The sequence below is a fragment of the Budorcas taxicolor genome, chromosome 13 (assembly GCF_023091745.1).
Source record: "Budorcas taxicolor isolate Tak-1 chromosome 13, Takin1.1, whole genome shotgun sequence".
NCBI lineage: Eukaryota > Metazoa > Chordata > Mammalia > Artiodactyla > Bovidae > Budorcas > Budorcas taxicolor.
In genome coordinates this window covers 25,977,218-25,997,538 of record NC_068922.1, presented here as the reverse complement: position 1 = coordinate 25,997,538, position 20,321 = coordinate 25,977,218, and the positions used below count along the sequence as shown (strand labels likewise).

The 20,321-nt window shown below is 37.6% G+C and overlaps 1 protein-coding gene across 1 annotated transcript in view; it reads right to left on the bottom strand.

The window, feature by feature from the left end:
- Positions 1–20,321, bottom strand: part of GPR158 (G protein-coupled receptor 158) — a 298,586-nt gene that overhangs the window by 2,624 nt on the left and 275,641 nt on the right. Inside the window, exons 7-9 of the mRNA XM_052651252.1 lie at positions 19,379–19,617; positions 6,176–6,314; positions 2,068–2,173 (exon numbers count right to left, since the gene is read on the bottom strand). Of these exons, the coding sequence (XP_052507212.1) occupies positions 2,068–2,173; positions 6,176–6,314; positions 19,379–19,617 (484 nt within the window). The remainder of the gene's footprint in view (positions 1–2,067; positions 2,174–6,175; positions 6,315–19,378; positions 19,618–20,321) is intronic.

The following is a 20,321-nucleotide window of genomic DNA, read 5'->3' as shown; positions in this document are numbered from 1 at the left end:
TTTTTCAGGTTCCCAAGGTTAACTCACATTATTTCTCTTCAATGATATTTGCATTTTGAAAATGAAAATAAGTAGAAGAACCCAAAGAAAGGTTCTCTGAGGGTACTCTGAGTACACTGTACTCTCAAAATAGCGATTTGGACCCACTGGCAACTGAGCAGAAATATTTTTTTCCAGCAGTGGGGTCTATCTGGTGTCATCTCACTTCACACAGAGGAGGCTGTATTTCATCTATGGGCACAAATTGGAATGATCACAGGACTGTGACTTTCAGTCCATCACACAGAGTTTCAAACAAACTACTTTCAAAACTGAGGGGATAGGAACTCTGAATTCCAGCCTTGACTGTGTTGTCAGTGAGATCTTAACTGGGCCATGGAACCTCTGGGGAGCATGGTGATCCTTTTAGCTTACAGGGCTTGGGCTGGATGGTATCTAAGTTTAAAAGTGCAAAGAATCACTGAAATAACATTTTTTCCCCCTCTAGCTCATCAGTATTCTCAAGTTCTTCCTTCATCACCTTTTGGTATATTCTACTTATCTTCATGGAGTCTTTGGACATTTTTCAGTTTCATGTAGTCTTGCTGTCTCTACTCTTCTTCAAGTGCAGAAGTAAGAAAGAGGGAATCAGGTAAATGATGGAAACAGAGAGAATCTAAAGCATCCAGCCACACTTTACCCAATGAATAAATCAAGTGACTGTCCTGTGATAATTGGACATGGGTTCTCTTTTCTCAACTGGCCATCAGGTGAAATATTCCTTTAAAAAATGAATAGACTGTCCTTTGACACAGAAACACAGAGATGCTTTAATGTCAGTGGTTGTTCACATATTCAGCTAGGCAGGTAAACATAAATTGGAGATAATAGTGAGAGTTGGACTGTGAAGAAAGCTGAGTGCCGAAGAATTGATGCTTTTGAACTGTGGTGTTGGAGAAGACTCTTAAGAGTCCCTTGGACCTCAAGGGGATCCAACCAGTCCATTCTGAAGGAGATCAGTCCTGGGTGTTCATTGGAAGGACTGATGCTAAAGCTGAAACTCCAATACTTTGGCCACCTCATGTGAAGAGTTGACTCATTGGAAAAGCCTCTGATGCTGGGAGGGATTGGGGGCAGGAGGAGAAGGGGACGACAGAGGATGAGATGGCTGGATGGCATCACCAACTCGATGGTCATGAGTTTGCATAAACTCCAGGAGTTGTTGATGGACAGGGAGGCCTGGTGTGCTGCGATCCATGGGATCGCAGAGGCAGACACGACTGAGCGACTGAACTGAACTGAATTGATATTATCGGACACTCTAAAGCTATATAATATTCTAATATTTTGTTTTTCTACATGTAGAGAAGGAAAATGATGATAATATTTATGTTTTCCTCCAAGCTTTGATATCATTTTATTCCAAGCAGACTTATTGCTATCATGTCATAGATGAGGAAACTGAAATTCAGAGAGATGAAAAGTCTTGGCTGACGCTATGTTACAGAATCAGCTTGGGGTGGGCATGAGTTCAGAACCTCTGTATTCTGAGTCCTGGCCCACTTTCCTCCACTTCAGAATGCTGCCTAGAAAGTCTTTGTCAGAATCTCTCATTGTTAAGGAAGATCCTTTTTATACAATGCTATAATTATTTCTATTTACATAAAAATTCTCTGAATGATTAAAACACAACACATTCTTGAATATGAATCCAAATAAGAGTATTCATAGAAAAAGATAATTCTGCTTAAAAATGATCTTGAGGTTATAGCTACAATGAAAGGCCACCCTGAACCCCTAATAAGGAAAACATAAATAGACAGCAGAATGTTTGGAAAAGGACTGAACTGGATGATGACGGTTTTGTACAGACTAAGGTAGTTAAATATTATATGAGATGTTTAATGAATCTCCACAGAAAAGAGACACCTATTAACAGTTTCCTGAGTTTTAAAAATACTGTAGCATGTTAAACAAATCTTCACACCACCTTTTGCCTATATTGCCAGATATTTTTCAAAGAAGAACCAATTTCATTCTCATTTAAAATAACTGTCTTGCAAGAGAAAAGGAATGTTGGAGAAATACCTTTGGAATCAAAAGCAACCCAATGGTGACTGTCACAGTCAAATGAGTATGTGCAAAATACAGCATCAACATCCAATCAGACTGAAGTCTTGAGGCAAGAACAAATCTGAAATGAGAATTCACCACATTAGCAACCCAACAAGATTTCTACTTAAAACACTATGATACTTGCTTTTCCTCAATGTATCAGTAAAAGCAAGGAAGTAAGAAATCATACTGCTGTTTCTACAACATATATTGCATTGGCCCCAAAGTTCCTCCAGGTTTTTCTGTAAGATCTTACGGAAAAACTAAAATGCAAATGAACTTTTTGGTCAACCCACTATTTTCATCACAGAAGAATAAGGGTCTAAGGAACCCTAACTAGATGCATAAGACATAAACTCTTTATTTCCTTAAATTATCAACAGTAAGAAAGATAGAATATACTTATATAAAGTACTAAACATTTTCTCATTTTGTAGGTAAGTTGAATGTGCAAAGCATAAGCAGTGAACACATGTGAATTCTTCAAAAGAAGAGTAGGGTAAAAATTTATTGTTTCAGGGAAATTTGGATTATAAGACACAGTCAAATAACTCTTGATCCTAACAGTCTTCATTTAAAAACATTAATCAGAACTAAGGAAAAAAACTGGGTAAATATGCGTCTTAGTGAATGATCCCAGAGACTGATATGGTAAACAATGTCATGGGAAAAATGAATGTACTAATGGGTTATAAAGTATATCTATTTTAAACTATTTTAAACACTGAAATATAGTGGATGTATAAAGTACATCTTTTAAAATACAAATTTTAGTTTTTATAGAGCATCAAATTATTTTAAAATAATTTGAAATGTCATATTTAAAATCTTATAGAGGAATTTATAATGCTCTGTTCCAGGACAGCCCTGCAAGTAACATGTGTAGGAAAAGTTCATTATTGATACCTGTCCTCGCAGTTTTGGAATATTTTGACAAATCAGTAGGTACATGTACAAACGAAAACTCATGTTTCAAGGATTCATCTTTATGCAAAAACCAGGTATTGCTTTTATTAAGGTCATTTTGCACTCATATTCTTTTAATGTTTTCCATCTATTGTTTATCCATGAAAGCTAACTATGAGATTTTGGAATTAGAGAATTAGCATTTTGTTTCAGTGATACACATCATCAAATTTGAAAAGCTAAATCCTAAGAGAATGCTTATTATGTAATCGTGAAATAAACATGTGTGCATGTGTCCTAAGTCACTTCAGTCATGTCTGGCTCTTTTCAATGTTATGGACTGTAGCCTGCCAGGCTCCTCTGTCCTCTGTCTATGAGATTCTACAGGCAAGAATACAAGAGTGGGTTGTTACTTCCTATTCCAGGGGATCTTCCTGACCTAGGGACTGAACTCGGGTCTCTTGCATTGCAGGCGTGTTCTTTACCCTGGGTTCGGAAGACCCCCTGGAGAAGAAAATGCCAATCCACTCCGTATTCTTGCCTGGGAAATCCTATGCAGAGAGGAGCCTGGCGGGCTACAGTCCATGCGGTCACCAAGAGTTGGACAGGACTGAAGGACTAACACACATACTTTCTTTACCACTAGCACAACCTGGGAAGCCCGAAATAAACATATATGAATCTAAAAATAGAAGAGACTAATTTTATTTCTGCATTATACCATATTCAAGACAAATTTACTAAATATATATTATTAATATTTAAGATAAAATTTCCATCAAGGCTATTTCTTCCTCATTTTTACCCCCATCTCCCTACTCCTCCAAAATCAAGGTCAAATGGAAGCTCAGGGGTTATCAAAATGCAGAGAGAGTCTTTTCCCTGTGTCTGGAGATATAAGCAACATAGACTTAGACAGAAGTGCAAAACGACTATGGTCTTTCACAGACAACTAAAAGAGATTCTCTGGATTAACATCTTTCTGAATTCCTTTGTGAGAAGGGTAGCTTCATACCTGCTTTGAACATGACTGAATATTCACTGTGTTCAGGGATAGAATACATTGGAATCCTATCTGTGCTAGGTCAGGTAAGATTTCTTTTTAAGAGCTAAAATAGGATTATCTTACTCAATAAAAAGTTACAGTCTTTGAGACAAGAGTATTGAAGCACTGAAGCAATATAAAATGTACCCCTGAAAATAATACAATGCCAATCTTCTGGGGCCATAGCCAGTCCTGGAGTAGGCAGGTATATCAGAGGAGATGGATTTACAGTCTAAAAGCATCCTATGTAAAGGGAATTCCTATCTCAAATGCCAACAGAAGTTGAAACTAGCGTGACAATATCTAGAGAAAAGAATGGATATGTATGTTTTGAATTAAACCAGTGACACTTCCAAAAAATAATTTTGAAATATACTAACATCAGTTGTCCTTAATCAGCTTTTAATTACTGACAGATTTTAGGTTGTACTTTTGATCAGAAATATCTTAAGAACAACTGGATTTTGCAGTAGTATTAAAGCTACGTTTTAAAAAAATAGTATTTCAACTAAATAGGTCTAAAAGTCAGGTGCATAGAAATATTTGAAAATTGAGGTTAAGAATAAAGGCAGACTTTTTAAAAGTTTTGCACTTTCCCAAAAGTTAGATTTCTGCTCAGTACTAAAAATAAGTAAAGAATTAGAACTTACTGAGCAAAATGCTTTCTCATTATTCATCCTTCTAGACTTAACCCTTTTAGGTTATTTTAGGTTCTTTTTGTTCAGTCTGATAGTTTGGTAAGAAAGATAGCAAATCTGTACATAATCTGTAGTAATAGTTTTTAATTTATATATATGCATGTATAAATATGTATACATAATTTCATATTTTAAGCAGATAAGAAGAACATATATCCTATTGATATAAAATATCTTTGCTGATGTTGGGTGCCTTATTTAATATTATTTCACTCCAGGAAAAATTTGCCAAGATAGATCCAGCTGATTTAAATTGTTATTGCTTCTTATCCTTGAATAGAGCTTGTGTCTAAATATAAGCTCATGGTTTATATGATTCTTCTGGTTGAGCTGGTGGGCTGTTTGGGACTCTGTAGGAAAGGTCTAAGCAAAATAGGAAAGTTATTTTTAACAAGTATTTAACATGTTTCCTATCACTTTTTAGCTCTGTTAAAACAGTGTTTTCTGAAGTGTGGCTGTGCATTCAGATATCAACTGAATGCAAGACATCATTTTATGATTACTGACTACAGTGAGAGATGATAAACATCCTGTAAAACTTCCACAGATCATCACTTTTTCATCCTTTCATTAATCTCTATCTTTCCACTGAGGGCCAAGACTAATACTCAAAATTTCTAATTACTTTAAGTGTGTCTTAACTTTTAATGTGTATCAAGTAATTGAGCGGCATCTCTTTGTTGTTTTTCAAACTAATGGATTCCTTTTATTTTCTTGCTGAGATTTATTTTCAATTATGAATCAGGTGAAAATTCTCAAAAGATAAGTCATGCATCTTTCATTTTCTTCATTTTTCATAAGCCACTTTCTTTCTTCTTTGTACTCTTTGGTATGGAACCATACAGAATAACAAGAAACGGAGGGCCAGGCCATATATTCTTACCATAGAAAAGTCATCCCTACAGTGTGAGGATGAAAAAAATCCAACTGCACACGAAAATCCAACCATCAACTTGGAATGGATTTTGCTTTTGAATTCAACTGATTTCACATATGTAAGTTATCTGAGTGTTAGGATTTTGAAAGTATAAACTAACATAAAAAACATGAGTGAAATCATAGATGATTTATCTGTATCTATTTTATAATATATGTATGTATTGCTTTATAGCTTCAGAACAAAAAGTCTGACATACAATAAACAATACCCAATGACAACCCCAGAAGTGGTTCAACATAACAGAATAACAGTGAGTTCCCTTTCAAATAAATGAAGGCAATAAACAGCTCATCAGAAGGAACTAAGAACAGCAGAGTTAAAAAAAATCTATATTCATTTGTCATTTCTGTGACAAAGAAATTAGTCAATGTACAAAACACTATCCTTCCTAAATCTTTCCATTATGTATCTTACCCAGTTTTGCTGTTTAAATTAAACTGCAACACATCAGAAAAATAAAACAGTTATTTTGTGACTCTACAGATCACTTGCCTAATTGTATGGAATATAGCAGAGATAATGAGCTCATTATGAACTGCAACGGCCATATAGCGCGGCTCATGAAATGCTGAAGGGACCGTCCGCACTGCATAGCAGAGATAAACACCCCACAGGAGGAATAAAAATTCAGCTGCGAGAAGAACAGAAAACACACAATTCGCTGTTAGTTTTATAGGTGAAGGAAGAAGTAAAATTTAAGCACTTTAGCAGGCATTTTTTGTCTATGATAGAAACACAGAAATAGATGCATACAAAAATGTCATTCACATATGAATACATAGGCCATGTTTATTTTTAATTTTTATTTGGTGTATAGAGGATTTTTCATAGGTATATTTTATTTTTTTAATTAAATGTTTTTTAAACAGTGTTTGGTATCTCAGATTTTTCTTTTTTTTGAGAATCAATAGCTTTTTCCTAAAATGTGCAAAATAATTTTCCACATCCCGAACGTAAGTTTAAGCTGTTCACAGAGCCTCTGAATCACAATAAAGTCATCAAGGTAGCAAAAGGCTTATAATGTATTTACATGCAGCTTCGAGACATTTAAGTTCTTAATGCACTGAGTCTGGTTCAAAGACCTCCATTGCCTGAACTGTGAGAAAACTGGTTGCTAAACATGCAGTGGCATATTTTATAAGTGAACCATCATGGTTTTCACACCTGACAGACATCTAATCTTTGGTGGGTATATGCCAAAGTTTTAGTGAAATTCACCATTACCTTTTTCGCTTGCTCAAGCCAGAAGAGACAATATATTGTGGCAGTTAAGGATAGGGATTCAGAGTCATGCTAGACCTGATGGGGAATTCTGGCTGGATCCCTAATTAACTTTGCATTATCTGACATGAGTTAACCTTCTGGTCACAGTTTCCTTCTCCGGAAAATGAGGATAATAAACGTACATATTTCATGGGGCTATTTGCTAATGAAATGAAATAATGGACAGAAAGCACTTAACAGTTTCTGATAGGGATGACATCAGATAAATAAATAAAAACAAATGTTAAATAATTAGTTCTTTTTGTTAAACATCTCCTTTGACTTTTTGAAATTAAAAAAAATTTTTTGGCTGTGCTGGGTCTTTGTTGTTATGCTCAGACTTTCTCTACTTGTGGTGAACAGGGGCTACTCTTCATTGTGATGCATGGACTTCTCATTTGGTAGCTTCTCTAGTTGTGGAGCACAGGCTCCAGGGTGTGTGGGCTTCAGCAGTTGTGGTACATGGGATCTAGAGCACAGGTTCAGTAGCTGTGGCACAGGAGTTTAGCTGCTCCACAGCATGTGGGATCTTCCCAGACCAGGGATTGAACCCATGTCTCTAGCACTGCCAGGCAAGGGCAAGACTCTCCACCAGTGACCCATTAAGGAAGTCCCTCTTTTGACTATTTTTTTCAAACTGAACATTGTTACTTTAACCTATTCTGACCAGGTAACTGTTACCATGCATTTTCTCTGTCTTAGTGGCGTGACCTCATGGGACAATAATACCCGATCAACAAAAAGAAAGCTCTAATTAGCAAAAACATTTCACAAAATGCATTACCTAGAGGTAATCTACTTGCATACTGAAATACTGATTTCCAGTTCCATATGCCCAGGTGTTTTACCTGCTAAAGTTTCAGCATATTTCTACCAGTATTTAAACAATAAGCCCTAAGTAAACACATTTTTCAAGAGTTACTCAAAAACCCTGATATGGTCAAAAGCCAAAGAGAAAAGGAACCTCACTCAAAGATCTCCATGATATGAGAGTGGAGGTCTCGATTATTCTGTATGTTGGCCACTGGCCATGTCTGTGAATGTTCTTCCTAGCCAAGCTTACTGGATTGGGAAAAGGTCTTCATGGAAAGTTTCCTTTCCTAAGGCTTCCTTTCCTTTCCTAAGGCTTGTCCATGATATTACTATTGCCTCTTCACTCAGGTTTGAAATCTCAGAGCCACCTTTCACTGATACATTTCTACCTAGACTTATTTTTCATATGTATCACTTCTCTCAATGCCCACAATTACAATCTTTGCCTAAGTTCCTGTAAGTTTACTCCTTATCTATCAACTGCCCATCTAAACCTGGATTCACCCTATATTAATTCATTCTTTATAACAGTGACAAGTTCATTTTTTTAAAACTCCACTTTGATCATAGCAGGATTTGTCCAGATCTCCATTTGGGTTCACTGATTCATATTAATATTTCCCTTAGAAGATTCATTTATACCCACTTAGGACACTGGAATTAATTTCTGTTCCCAAAGGAAGACTACAGGGGTTCCTGCCAGGGCAGACATGTTTCAAGACTTTGGTAACTTTCTTGTCAGAAAGCTTCAAGACTTTCTTACCCCCAGGGCGTCCTGTTGGCTGCCCCCTTGCTTGGCCTTATTCTTCCGTGCTCCTGTAGTTCTTAGACCGTGATTTCCTGTCTCATCTCTGACCTTCAGGTGAGCTCTTGTGAGGAACTGCTTGTATCTTCATTTAGAAATCTTCAGCAGTTCACTATTATTTTATAAGTGCTTGGCCCTCTATGACCTCATGTCATACAACCAACATGAACTCCTAGAGTTCCCCAATGTGAACTCTGAGCTGACCCAGGAAGACTCACTGTCCTCTGAACACTCCAAAGATTCTTGCTTCTGAGTCTTTGTTTATGCTATTCAGTTCAGTTTAGTTCAGTTGCTCAGTCGTGTCCGACTCTCTGCGACCCCATGAATCACAGCACGCCAGGCCTCCCTGTCCATCACCAACTCCTAGAGTTCACTCAGACTCACATCCATCGAGTCAGTGATGCATTCCAGCCATCTCATCCTCTGTCGTCTCCTTCTCCTCCTGTCCCCAATCCCTCCCAGCATCAGACTCTTTTCCAATGAGTCAAATCTTCGCATGAGGTGGCCAAAGTACTGGAGTTTCAGCTTTAGCATCATTCCTTCCAAAGAAATCCCAGGACTGATCTCCTTCAGAATGGACTGGTTGGATCTCCTTGCAGTCCAAGGGACCCTCAAGAGTCTTCTCCAACACCACAGTTCAAAAGCATCAATTCTTCAGTGCTCAGCCTTTTTCACAGTCCAACTCTCACATCCATACATGACCATAGGAAAAACCATAGCCTTGACTAGACGGACCTTAGTCGGCAAAGTAATGTCTCTGCTTTTGAATATGCTATCTAGGTTGGTCATAACTTTTCTTCCAAGGAGTTTATGCTATTATTAGCATACAAAATCTCCTCTCATCCACACTTCCAAATATTAACCAATCTTTTGATGTTCGATTCAGGTCCCACCTCCATCCCTAGGTCCCCAGCCATGATTCTAACTTACATTGAATTTTCCTTCCTCTAATCTTTTACAGTTTTTAACTATCTATACCACGCAATGCAGAGAATAATATGCCACACAATATATAACTGGGAGAAAACTGTTCATGGAGTCTTGAGCCCTGACTGTGATGATATTTATCAGGACAAAAACTGAGTCTTTCAATTATTTTTTCTACCTTTGCCCACTAAGATGATAGCAAAGATACTGATCACACATGGATAAGATTTAATAAATATTTGTTGAATTGAATGAATATAAATGATATCAGTTTTATATATTTAAGAGATACAGGCTTTCTGTTACCTTGCCACTCCACTTAACACTGATGGATGTCTAGATCCATCTAGCATTTATATACACAATTTAAAGATCATACTGGCATTATGATTAATAAAGGCAAATGATACTTATTGATGGGCCACTAAGTGTGTGGTACATGAGACTCAAGAATGATGAATACAGAATATTATTAAATAACACTAGCACAAAAATGTGCTGTAGTTGAAGGATCCACATAAAGCTGAATTATGAAAACATTATCTCCTGGCCACTTCTAGCAGTGTTTTTATATAATTTTATACTGGACATTTTTTTTTTTAAAAAGGAAAGTAGTTACCAAGTTAATTAGTGTGCTTCAATGGAGAATTACATTTAAAAATATAAGACAAAATAAGCTCCAAACAGCTAAGCTGAACATTAAAATCATTTCATTAGCAATATCAAACAATATGCTCCAGCAGAAAAACAATTTATTATTCAAAGTACCAATTAAACTAAATGTGATTTATAAAAGTTGTGCTGAGGAAAAAAAGTCAGTTTCATATAATTAACTTCAGACTAACACTGCAATCAGTAAAGAAAACATGCAGATGTTACCAAATTTTGCAGTGCTGTTCATGGGGGTTGAGATATATGTTGTGCTTCTGCTTTAGAAAATAATTTGTGGTGGGAAACGATTGATGGGAGGCATGGGTATAGTTAAAAAGGGAATTATATTTATATTTAAAGATTCAAATAAGGCTTTCAGAAAACTGAGGTATTCCATTTTTAATCTATAGGGAATAACATTTCATTTAAAAGTTAACTACCATAGCCTTAAAAAAATTAATACACCATAATGAAAGTAATTTCAAGCTATCTTTCCGGAGGCCTGGGTCAAACAAAGGAGTGAGAAATAATATTAGTTTTTTGACACTGAAGATGTCCCAGGTTGGTGATCTTAGAACACCCACGAGGGCTGGAGAAAGGCAGCCTCAAAGTACAAACGACTCTCAAGCTGTGATCCTCTGCTTGCCATACTGCAAAGGCATTTTGTATTAATAATGTTTTATGCTTCTTGTGTGCTTCTTCACTCAGTTGTGTCTGACTCTTTGTGACCCCAGGATTGTAGCTCACCAGGTTCCTCTGTCCATGGGGATTCTCCAGGCAAGAATACTGAAGTGGGTTCATGCCCTCCTCTAGCAGATATTCCCAACCCAGGGATTGAACCCACGTCTCCCACACTGCAGACAGATTCTTTACCCTCTGAGCCACCAGGGGAGCCCTTACGCTTCTTAGCACATTTAAAAATTATTTTTACATGGCACAACTAAATAAATGAAACATTTAGCTTTCTTTTTCCAAGTGTTTCTTTTAATGTCATCTTCTGTTTTTCTCTAAATCCTATCCACTTAGAAACTTTACAAAGTAAACTTACTCCATTTTATTCTAATAATATGGTGGACTGAACAGAAGTTATCATTAGATCAAACAACTAAATAATGCTCGAAAACAGCTCAAATTCCAGCATTCCAGGGTTTGGCTGCAGACAGAAATCTTGATATTCTGGAGGCTTATTTGTATTTTCTTTGATTTAAATAAAGATAGGTGTGACATTTACAGTGGTGAAAACAATGAAAAGGATACTTCTGGTAGAATTTTAAAGGGAGGATTGACTTTGTGAGACCACGTGGTCTTGGGGGTACATTTTTGAGTGTGTGGATGTGGCCGTGAAGGGGGTGGTTGGTGAGTTGCAGGAATTCTGTTTGTCGTAATATCAGTGTATTCATCTGAGAAGCATGGAAAAGATGGATGTTGCCGGAGTTCACAACTAGGACTCTGCGGGCCGGGAATGCCTGCTCCCTTCTCAGCTCCTGGGAGCAGTAAGGAAGGGATGGGCAGAGCTGGGCCGTAGGACATGCCCATGGACACATCCACTGAGAAGTTGGCTCCACCCCTGCTGATTCACCATGAAGAGCTTGGATCCCAGGTCTCCTGGTTCTCCTGACCTATGTTCTCTAAATTATATCCTTCGATGGAGACTTCCTTTTGCTTTATTACTAGAGGCATAGACATTGGTATTGGTTTTGACTACCGTGGGGAATGGGTCTCAGTGAGCTGAAACAGGAAAACTCACAAACCTTCCTATTCCTCCATACTTAAACCTCAGAAGAAGGCTCTGCTTGCCACAGTTACTGCAGACGTTGGAGTGGGATGGCGGTATAACAGGCTGGAATTTGCAGTCCATATGGGTTAGCAGCTTGTTTTTTTTTTTTTTTCTTTATCTGAATTTATTCACACAGTGACTGTACAAGATAAGTGCGTAATAACGGTCAGGCTGAGGTTAATTACACGTGTAACTTTAGGTCACCTGAATCATCTGAATCCTTGCTTTTGAGGCTCTGTTCTCATCAGACCCCTGGTAGTTTCCATAGACAACTCATCTGTACTCTCGTGTCACTTCTGTCTAGGATGAGACCTGGTGTCCTGTGCTGCTCTGGTTGTTAATCATGAATTTCACCTTAAAAAATATTTATTTTTGGCTGTGTCAGATCTTAGTCGCAGGATACAGAAGCTTCACTGTCGTAAGTGGACTTAGTTGCCCCACGGCATGTGGGCTCTTGGCTCCCAGATGAGGGATTTGAACCCACGTTCCTTGCATTGGAAGGCAGATTCTCAACCACTGGACCACTAGGGCAGCCCCGTGAATTTCATCTTGAGTGACGGTTACTTTGCCAGTTTGCTCAGAGCCGTTCTCCGGACACTTGTTTGGTCGTGACCATGGTGTCTCCATGCCTCCCACAGTCTGCTCTCTTCTGTTTGGCATCGACTGATGCTGGCCGTACTGCCACTGATGACGGTGGATACTTCTTGTCTGCTGTTCGAATGGTATCAGTGCTTCCTGGGCTGTGTGCCTGCGTCAGTAGCTCCTATGATGCTATAAAATCTACCATAGATGACTGACATAGCGATTCTCCAGTGATCCTTCACTATGGATGTTCAGTGGTCACTTCCCAGAGTGTCCCTGCACTCGCTGTTGCTATTACCATTTCAGGCCACCACTGCTCACGATTTTTTTTCAAGTTCAGAAGCAATTGCTCTTTCTCTGGGCTGTTCAGTAGGTTTGCTTGGGCCCTGAGACCTATCCTTTACACATACGCATCTGTTCATTCCCTAAGACACACATATCCGAGTGTGTGAATTTTGCAAATCTACCATTTTGTTATTTGAAATATTTCAGTTTTTTATTCTCATCTCTGGATCCCAGGTTCATCTATTTCCTGCTGGATTTTCTAACAGAGGTCCCTGAAATCCAAATAGGGACCCACAATTTAATCAAGCGTGAACTTGGATCCCAAGTGTATGCATGATTCACGAAGATCCTAGCTTTCATATGAATCAGTGGATCATAGAGATAGAAGACGGAAATCACATAAAGTGAGTAAAGTGAAGTCGCTGTGATGTGTCTGACTCTTTGCGACGCCTTGGTCTGTAGCACACTAGTCTCCTCCATCCATGGAGTTTTCCAGGCAAGAGTACTGGAGTGGGTTGCCATTTCCTTCTCCAGCAGCTTGTTTTTAAACTATGATAGTCATCTCAGTCAGAGAAGGTGCCGGGAGCCAGCACGGGAGATCCCACCCATGACAAGGTCATGCAGAGAGACCTGACGGGGCAAGGTGAGTCAGGTCTCAAGGGGTCCTCTGCCTGAGCATCTAACCCGAAACCAAAATCTGTCTGTTTACTGTCTGCTATAATGTACTCTTCTGACATTACAGGGGGCTATCCCCAACCACCTTTCTCTGGAAAAAGTTAACTTAGAGCTCCAACTGGTCTCCTGCATATGAAAGGAGTGTCTCAGCTCAAACCCCTCTGATGGCTCTCTAACTTGCCTGACAGTTAGAGACTTTTACAACTTGTGATTGTTTACAGCCCCCCAACCGTGAGAGGCATGAAGCTTAAAACATCTTAAAGATATAGAGCCTTTTCTAAAGAGCTAAAAATTATGTTGGTGATGGCTTTCACTGTTGAGTCAATGACTGCCGCCAGGCCTCCATATTCTTTATCTTTTAGGCACCTGAAGGATATTAATCAATGTAATTGGATATAGAAAAAGGAATATAGTAGTTTTGATGTTAGCAACACTAGACTTTTGAGTTAGTGAACTTTCTCTTTGTTATAAATCACTGTACTCCTCTTTCCTTGTTATAAATTGTCGTGTCCTTGCTATTTAAGAATGTAACCTTAATTAGTGCTTTCTGAGAGTGGCACCAGACTTTAGTAAGAACAACACTTTTAAGGCAAATAAGTTTTCTGGTTGACAGACTCTTATCAGAAAAGGGCTGTAAAATGCTAATAGGCCTCCTGGCCAGAAGATGATGTAAATCACCTAAGACTTGTGTATACTGCTAGGTATGCAGAGAGAAAGCCTGGTCTCAATAACAGTCAGGGCTGCTTACGCTGCATAACTTGTATTATCCATTGATCTCTATGTACAACCAAAAGTATAAAAAGCTTTCCTGGACAATAAAGGATGGGCCAGTCCCTGGAAAGACTGGTTCTCCCGTGTCTTCTTTTCTTTCTTACTCTATTTTCTGGCTGATTCCCATCTGGGGCATAGAGGCTAGCCGTGTCTACTTATTTGCCCGGGCTTCTAAGACCCACGCGAGAGGGAGCCCAAGGAGGGGCACCCTCCGCTATTCAAGTGGGCGCCTGTGGCCCTATGTAGACAGTTCAAGTCCCTTGTCTCAGGGCTTTATTGGCTTTCTATGTAAACCAAGGAATACAGCCTCTTTCTCTCCTCTATCCTCTTAACTGCAAACTCTTTCCTTATCTCTCTCTAAATCTATATGTCTCTCTCGCCACACCGTCCCTGCTTCAAATTACCCTGGATCCATCAGGGCTGGACCACAGCAAGAAGACAATGGCACCCCACTCCAGTACTCTTGCCTGGAAAATCCCCTGGATGGAGGAGCCTGGTAGGCTGCAGTCCATGGGGTCGCTAAGGGTCGGACATGACTGAGTGACTTCACTTTCACTTTTCACATTCATGCACTGGAGAAGGAAATGGCAACCCACTCCAGTGTTCTTGCCTGGAGAATCCCAGGGACGGGGGAGCCTGGTGGGCTGCCGCCTATGGGGTCGCACAGAGTTGGACATGACTGAAGTGATTTAGCAGCAGGCATCTTAGTATGAGTAAAAGAGCTGCCGAAATCTTTTGACAACAGAGTTAATCTATAGGCTATCTACTGAAGCAACAAAACCTTTTTTCCCCATCTTAATTTTTCACCCTTTAAAATCCAATGGTTCCACGAAGGAGCTGAAACTCCTTAGAAGCTATGATCACTAATGCTCCTTGTCTTTTAGGTACTGCCCCAAGACCCCATCCCAAAATTTCTTCACTTCTAAAAAGAAAAATGGAATTGTAAGGATAAAATGAAGGAACAAAATTAATTTATCCTTTCTCTCAGCCCTTCAGCATCATAACTACTCCTCAAAGAAATAAAACATTGTTCAGAAGAGGTAGTATGTAGATAAACAAGGAAAATAATCTCTACTTTACTCATTCAAGAAGCTATGCAAAAGACCTTCAAAAAGTATGTCTGTATCATATATAGAATCTAAACACAACAAAACAAAACAAAACCACACTGAACACATAGAAACAGTACAAAGGTGACTGACAGGGGCTGAAGTTGTGGGGATAAGGAGAGATTGGTCAAAGGCTACAGATGTTGTTAAAAGATGGATACATTTTGAGGATCTAATGTACAGCACAGTAACTACACTTGAAATTTGCTAAGAGAATGGATTTTAAGCATTCTTACACATATACACAAACCTCTCCCAGGAAACTATGTGAGTTGATGAATATGTTAATTAACTTGACTGGGGGAATCATTTCACAATGTATCATATATCAAGTCATTATGTTTAAATATATTACAAGTTCACAGATTATGATTCAATAAAGTACAGTATAAAATTTAAAAACTTAAAATTAATAAATAAAACAACATAAAAAAACAACCCTCCCCCCCGCCAAAAAAAAGTATGTGTGAAGTTTCCCATGACATAGCTCAAGCCTGTCAATGCAGTCAAGCTTTCATTTCTTTGACTGACAATTAAAAATACATTTAAAAAATGGTAACAAATGATGCAGCAGGATTAAGGCATATGGCACATTAGAACAAAATAAGATGCATGTAAATGAACCTAAATCATGAACATTAATCTAAGTCAGATGGAAAGGAAGTCTAATCTATTTTCCCTGGTACTCATTAAAGGGTGCTTGTACCACATTTCACCTGTCACAATGTAGCCTAATCTTCTAGGAGAATTAAGTATTTAAATCCTGAGAAACAATTGCTATTCTAGAATTTCCCTATGTAACTCAGCAAGTGTTACTGTATTCTTCTCAGTCCCTTCTAAACACTGGCGTACAACAAATTGAATTACTGAACACATTGTCTGCCTTTGTGTTTAAAATATACGAGGCAAGAGGAGAATCAGGTTTCTTCCCAGGAGTTTTCTATACCTGATTCCTCCTCTGAAACACTTGTGGTAGGAAAAACCTACATGGGCAGTTCTGGAGTGAGCAAAAGTAGGAAGGACCCATTCCTTAAATTTATGACTCATATTTCTAACTAGAGTTCTACTTCAGTGGAAAAACTAGTATCACACTCAAATGATTCTTTAATTTGTATTAAAAAAAAACAGTTTCAGACAGGTAAAACTGATCTATGTTTATCAATATATTAACATCACTTTTTTGTTTTGTTTTTTTTTTTGAAATTGACTATTGACGTTAATATAAGTATACACAACTTCTTGACACAGATTTCTCACAACAGCTTCAAGGTAAAGCCTATCTCTATCCTTTCCCTGTACACAATTATTTCTGTTTAGGAAATGGGGAATAAGTTAGCTTTCAGTACATGCTTCTTTCTGGCAGACTGAAGATACATTAATTTATTCTTGAATAACAGCTTGGATATAAAAAATCTAATGGCAAACATGCTACTTATAGAAATATATAAAGAGAACTGCAAAGAGGTACACATTAGCAAACATTAAGAGGGGTTAAATATAGAATATCTATCTAATGCTACATGCCAAAAGAGAAATAAATGCAACCATTGTAGGGTAGTGTGGAAAAAAAATTTTACAGCAACCACATGTCTCTTGAGTTTTCAAGATAGTCTTAATTTAAAATATTTGTTCCTGTTGTTAAATCACGTGTCTTGAGTTTTCTTCAGAGAATTGTGTCACTGCAAGAAAAGTGTAATTTTGAAATTAAGATGTTTCAGTAGTTTATTAGTAGTTCAGTAAATTATTCAGTAGGACAAAAATAATCACTAAAAGATAAAAATATTATCACCAAACATTTAACTTCCTCTTACCTACTGATCTCTATACCTTATCATTAGTCTTTTACTTTAAAGTATTTTGCACCCTAAAGAAGGTCACGTTTGTGATCTCTATGTGGAAATAAATATGAATACAGGACTGACAGTAACCTGTAGTTCATTTTATATAAACTTTCTTCATATATAAGAATTTTCTATAGTAAACAAGATCCACTAAGTACCTATAATGTCTCTAGTACTGAAGACTTTATGGTACATATAAAATATATAAGAGACTTATTCCTCTCATCAGGTAGTTTACTATTGGGTTATAAAGATAAGTGAGAATCAAAAGCAAAATTAGGTGGTAAAGTCTCTTGGTACAGTGGTAGTTCAATGAAGGAAGACAACCATTTGGACTAGAACCTAGGAATTTAATAAAAGAGAAGTTCTTTGAGGTATGAGTAATATTTAGAATGTTATAAAGGGATATAAAGAATATTTCCTTTATTAGGAAGAGTGGTGGAGGTGGGTAGGAACTGTGTGAAACATGAAGGAAATGCCTAACTGGAAAAGAGGGTAATGTTAAAATACATTGTAAATAATGCTGGATTAACAATGCTGCTTAAGTTTACTGTGAGTCTTGAAAATCTGTTAAAGGAATTTGGAGAATCAGAAAATGATGTGATGAATCAGTAAGTTCATCTAGGTTGCTTTCAGAAGACACACACACCCACACCCGCCCCACACACACAACCCAAATTCAGGGATTTTGGAGTTGGCATCATTAGAATGGAGAAAGACATACAGCAGTACTTCTCAAAGTGTGGTCTCACACCCAAAAGCAGAAGCATCACCTGGCAACCTGTTACAGAGCAAATTCCTGGGCTTCATTCTGCTTCCTCATTGCCAACCTAATGACGCCTCATTATGTATTTTGAATATTGTATTCTTTGTAAAACATAAAAGAAATGTAATGTGCTTTTCTTCATAGTAATATTGGGAAATGATTTTTCCTAGTTTGGTCAACTTGGATTGAAGAATGTAAACTAATGTTACAGGTTTCTAATTAAGTAGAAATTTTATATCTACACAATTTGTTTAATTTCCACATTCAGATGAAAGTCAGAATCAGAACTGCTTCCTACCTTGGTTCCATGCTTTATCTTCTAATACTGATATTGATATCTACTGATATGGAACTACAGATATTTTCATTGCTATTGATCAAAATAATGACTGACTTTATATATTATTATAGTGCTATAACCACTCCCTTTATGTACCCATATAGCTTTACTACTACAGATATCAGGCTTATATGAGTCCTAAAATACCCCCTCCAGAAAAATATTATTCCATTCAAATTGTAAACAATGTACACATTTTATGAGCTTCTAGCAAAATACTAAATGTGAACATTCCACAAACAACTGCCAATATGGGGGAGATAGATAATGGGAATTAAATTCATGTTTTTATTTCTGACATCTGCCAAAGAAAGTTAAGATTTGTCCCTGGTTGACTGAGGGGAATGACAACAAAATAATAGAATGTTTTTGTATCTTTGCAGGCTTAGTTTAAAACTAGTGCAATATTAACAACAGAAAAATTCCTATGGAATTTTCTCTTTCTCATTTTTCAAAAAACTGAGGTACCAGAAAAATAATCTGTGTTTTTGGCCCAACTCATCATGGGCTTCTTCTAAGTTCTCCAGTTTCTCAGTCACATAACTTACTCCCCACAAGTAGCAAGGTTCTGTGTTTGTGTAATACCAGAACTGCAGAGAGTTCCCAATAAATTATCTTTAGAGGAAAGACAAATTAGAAATTTTGCCCAAAGCACTCTATAGAGAGGAAGTCTGATATATCATAGGACCCAAAGGATATTAAAAATACCAGCACATTTCCTTTTTTCTTCCAAAATAAAGAAATAAGTCAAAAGAATCGATACTGTTAGCCAAATAGGGACACATTGATAGTATGGAAAGCAAAAAGTCTGTATAAAGAAGCTGGCTTTACTTACTGTGTTTCTCCTTCTTGCACAAAGAAGGACATTTTCTAAACAAAGCTGCACACCTCTGAAAAATAATGGGAACTCCCAGAAAAAGTTTGCATTCCACATATCATTATTGTCCATTTTGTAATATTGTTTCACCAAAACCAAATGGGTAAAATTCCTCTAGAGTTTGTGGAAGGGTTTGGCAAGGCTTCTAAGGAAGTCCGTTGTCATGCTAGTGGGCAAACACAAGACAACTGCACAAGCTGAGTGACCACGTACCGGCTGCTGTCATGTAATCCCAGCGCTCGACGAGGCACATACTGAAGATGAGGTGATCTGATGTTCGCCCTTGGCCAATGAGTGAAATCTGCCTCTCCAAATTCTGGCAAACAGATGCTGTCCAGCCAACGAGAAACCAGAACACTACCAGGAGAATCACCGCCAGCATCCTCATGACACGTCCACCAGTCATGTATGGAATCCGCTGGGCTGTTCGTGAAAGAAACACCTTCAAAACCCTGGGAGAGCAAGACATCAAAATGTAAAGGCAAACCTAACACCCAGGAAGTAAAACTCTAAAATATCTGACCTTTCTTGGTGAAATCTAAATCTACCCAAACTTACTTAGGCAGAATTTTAACACTAAAAAAAACGTGTCACTTGTTATTTTTACTGAATTTCTTTCTATTTTATCTTCCAATAGCAGAACAAATATCCTGTGTTAGAGGTCAGTGAATCAATAGATTTGTGTAGGATGGAATTCTTTTGAGGATGTCTTAATATTTCAAGGAAAATTCTCAGGACCTTAGAAAGATCCATAGGCAAACACTGCTCAAACTAGGTTTCTAAGGGATCAAAAGATAGTCCTGAAAGTTGGTAGTTGGGTTTTAAATTATACTAAGTCAAAAACTTCCTTAAATGAGTTATTCTTTATAGTATAATGTTATAAAAGGTATTTTTTGAAAATAATTTTTTGTAGCCTCCCTTTGTCATCATTGTCTCACATAATGAAAAATAATTATGAGTACAAACACAAAAACAATACAAGGACTATTTAAATACCCCTCAATAAGACTACTGCATTAAAGAAGAAGACAGGGATATGACCTACAAGAACTACATTCATTTTTTTGGTGTAAACATGACTCAAATGCATAGCCAGGGTTGAGAACTACTGGATTACATGGTATCTAAGAACCGTTTCATCTCTGAAAATTATGTG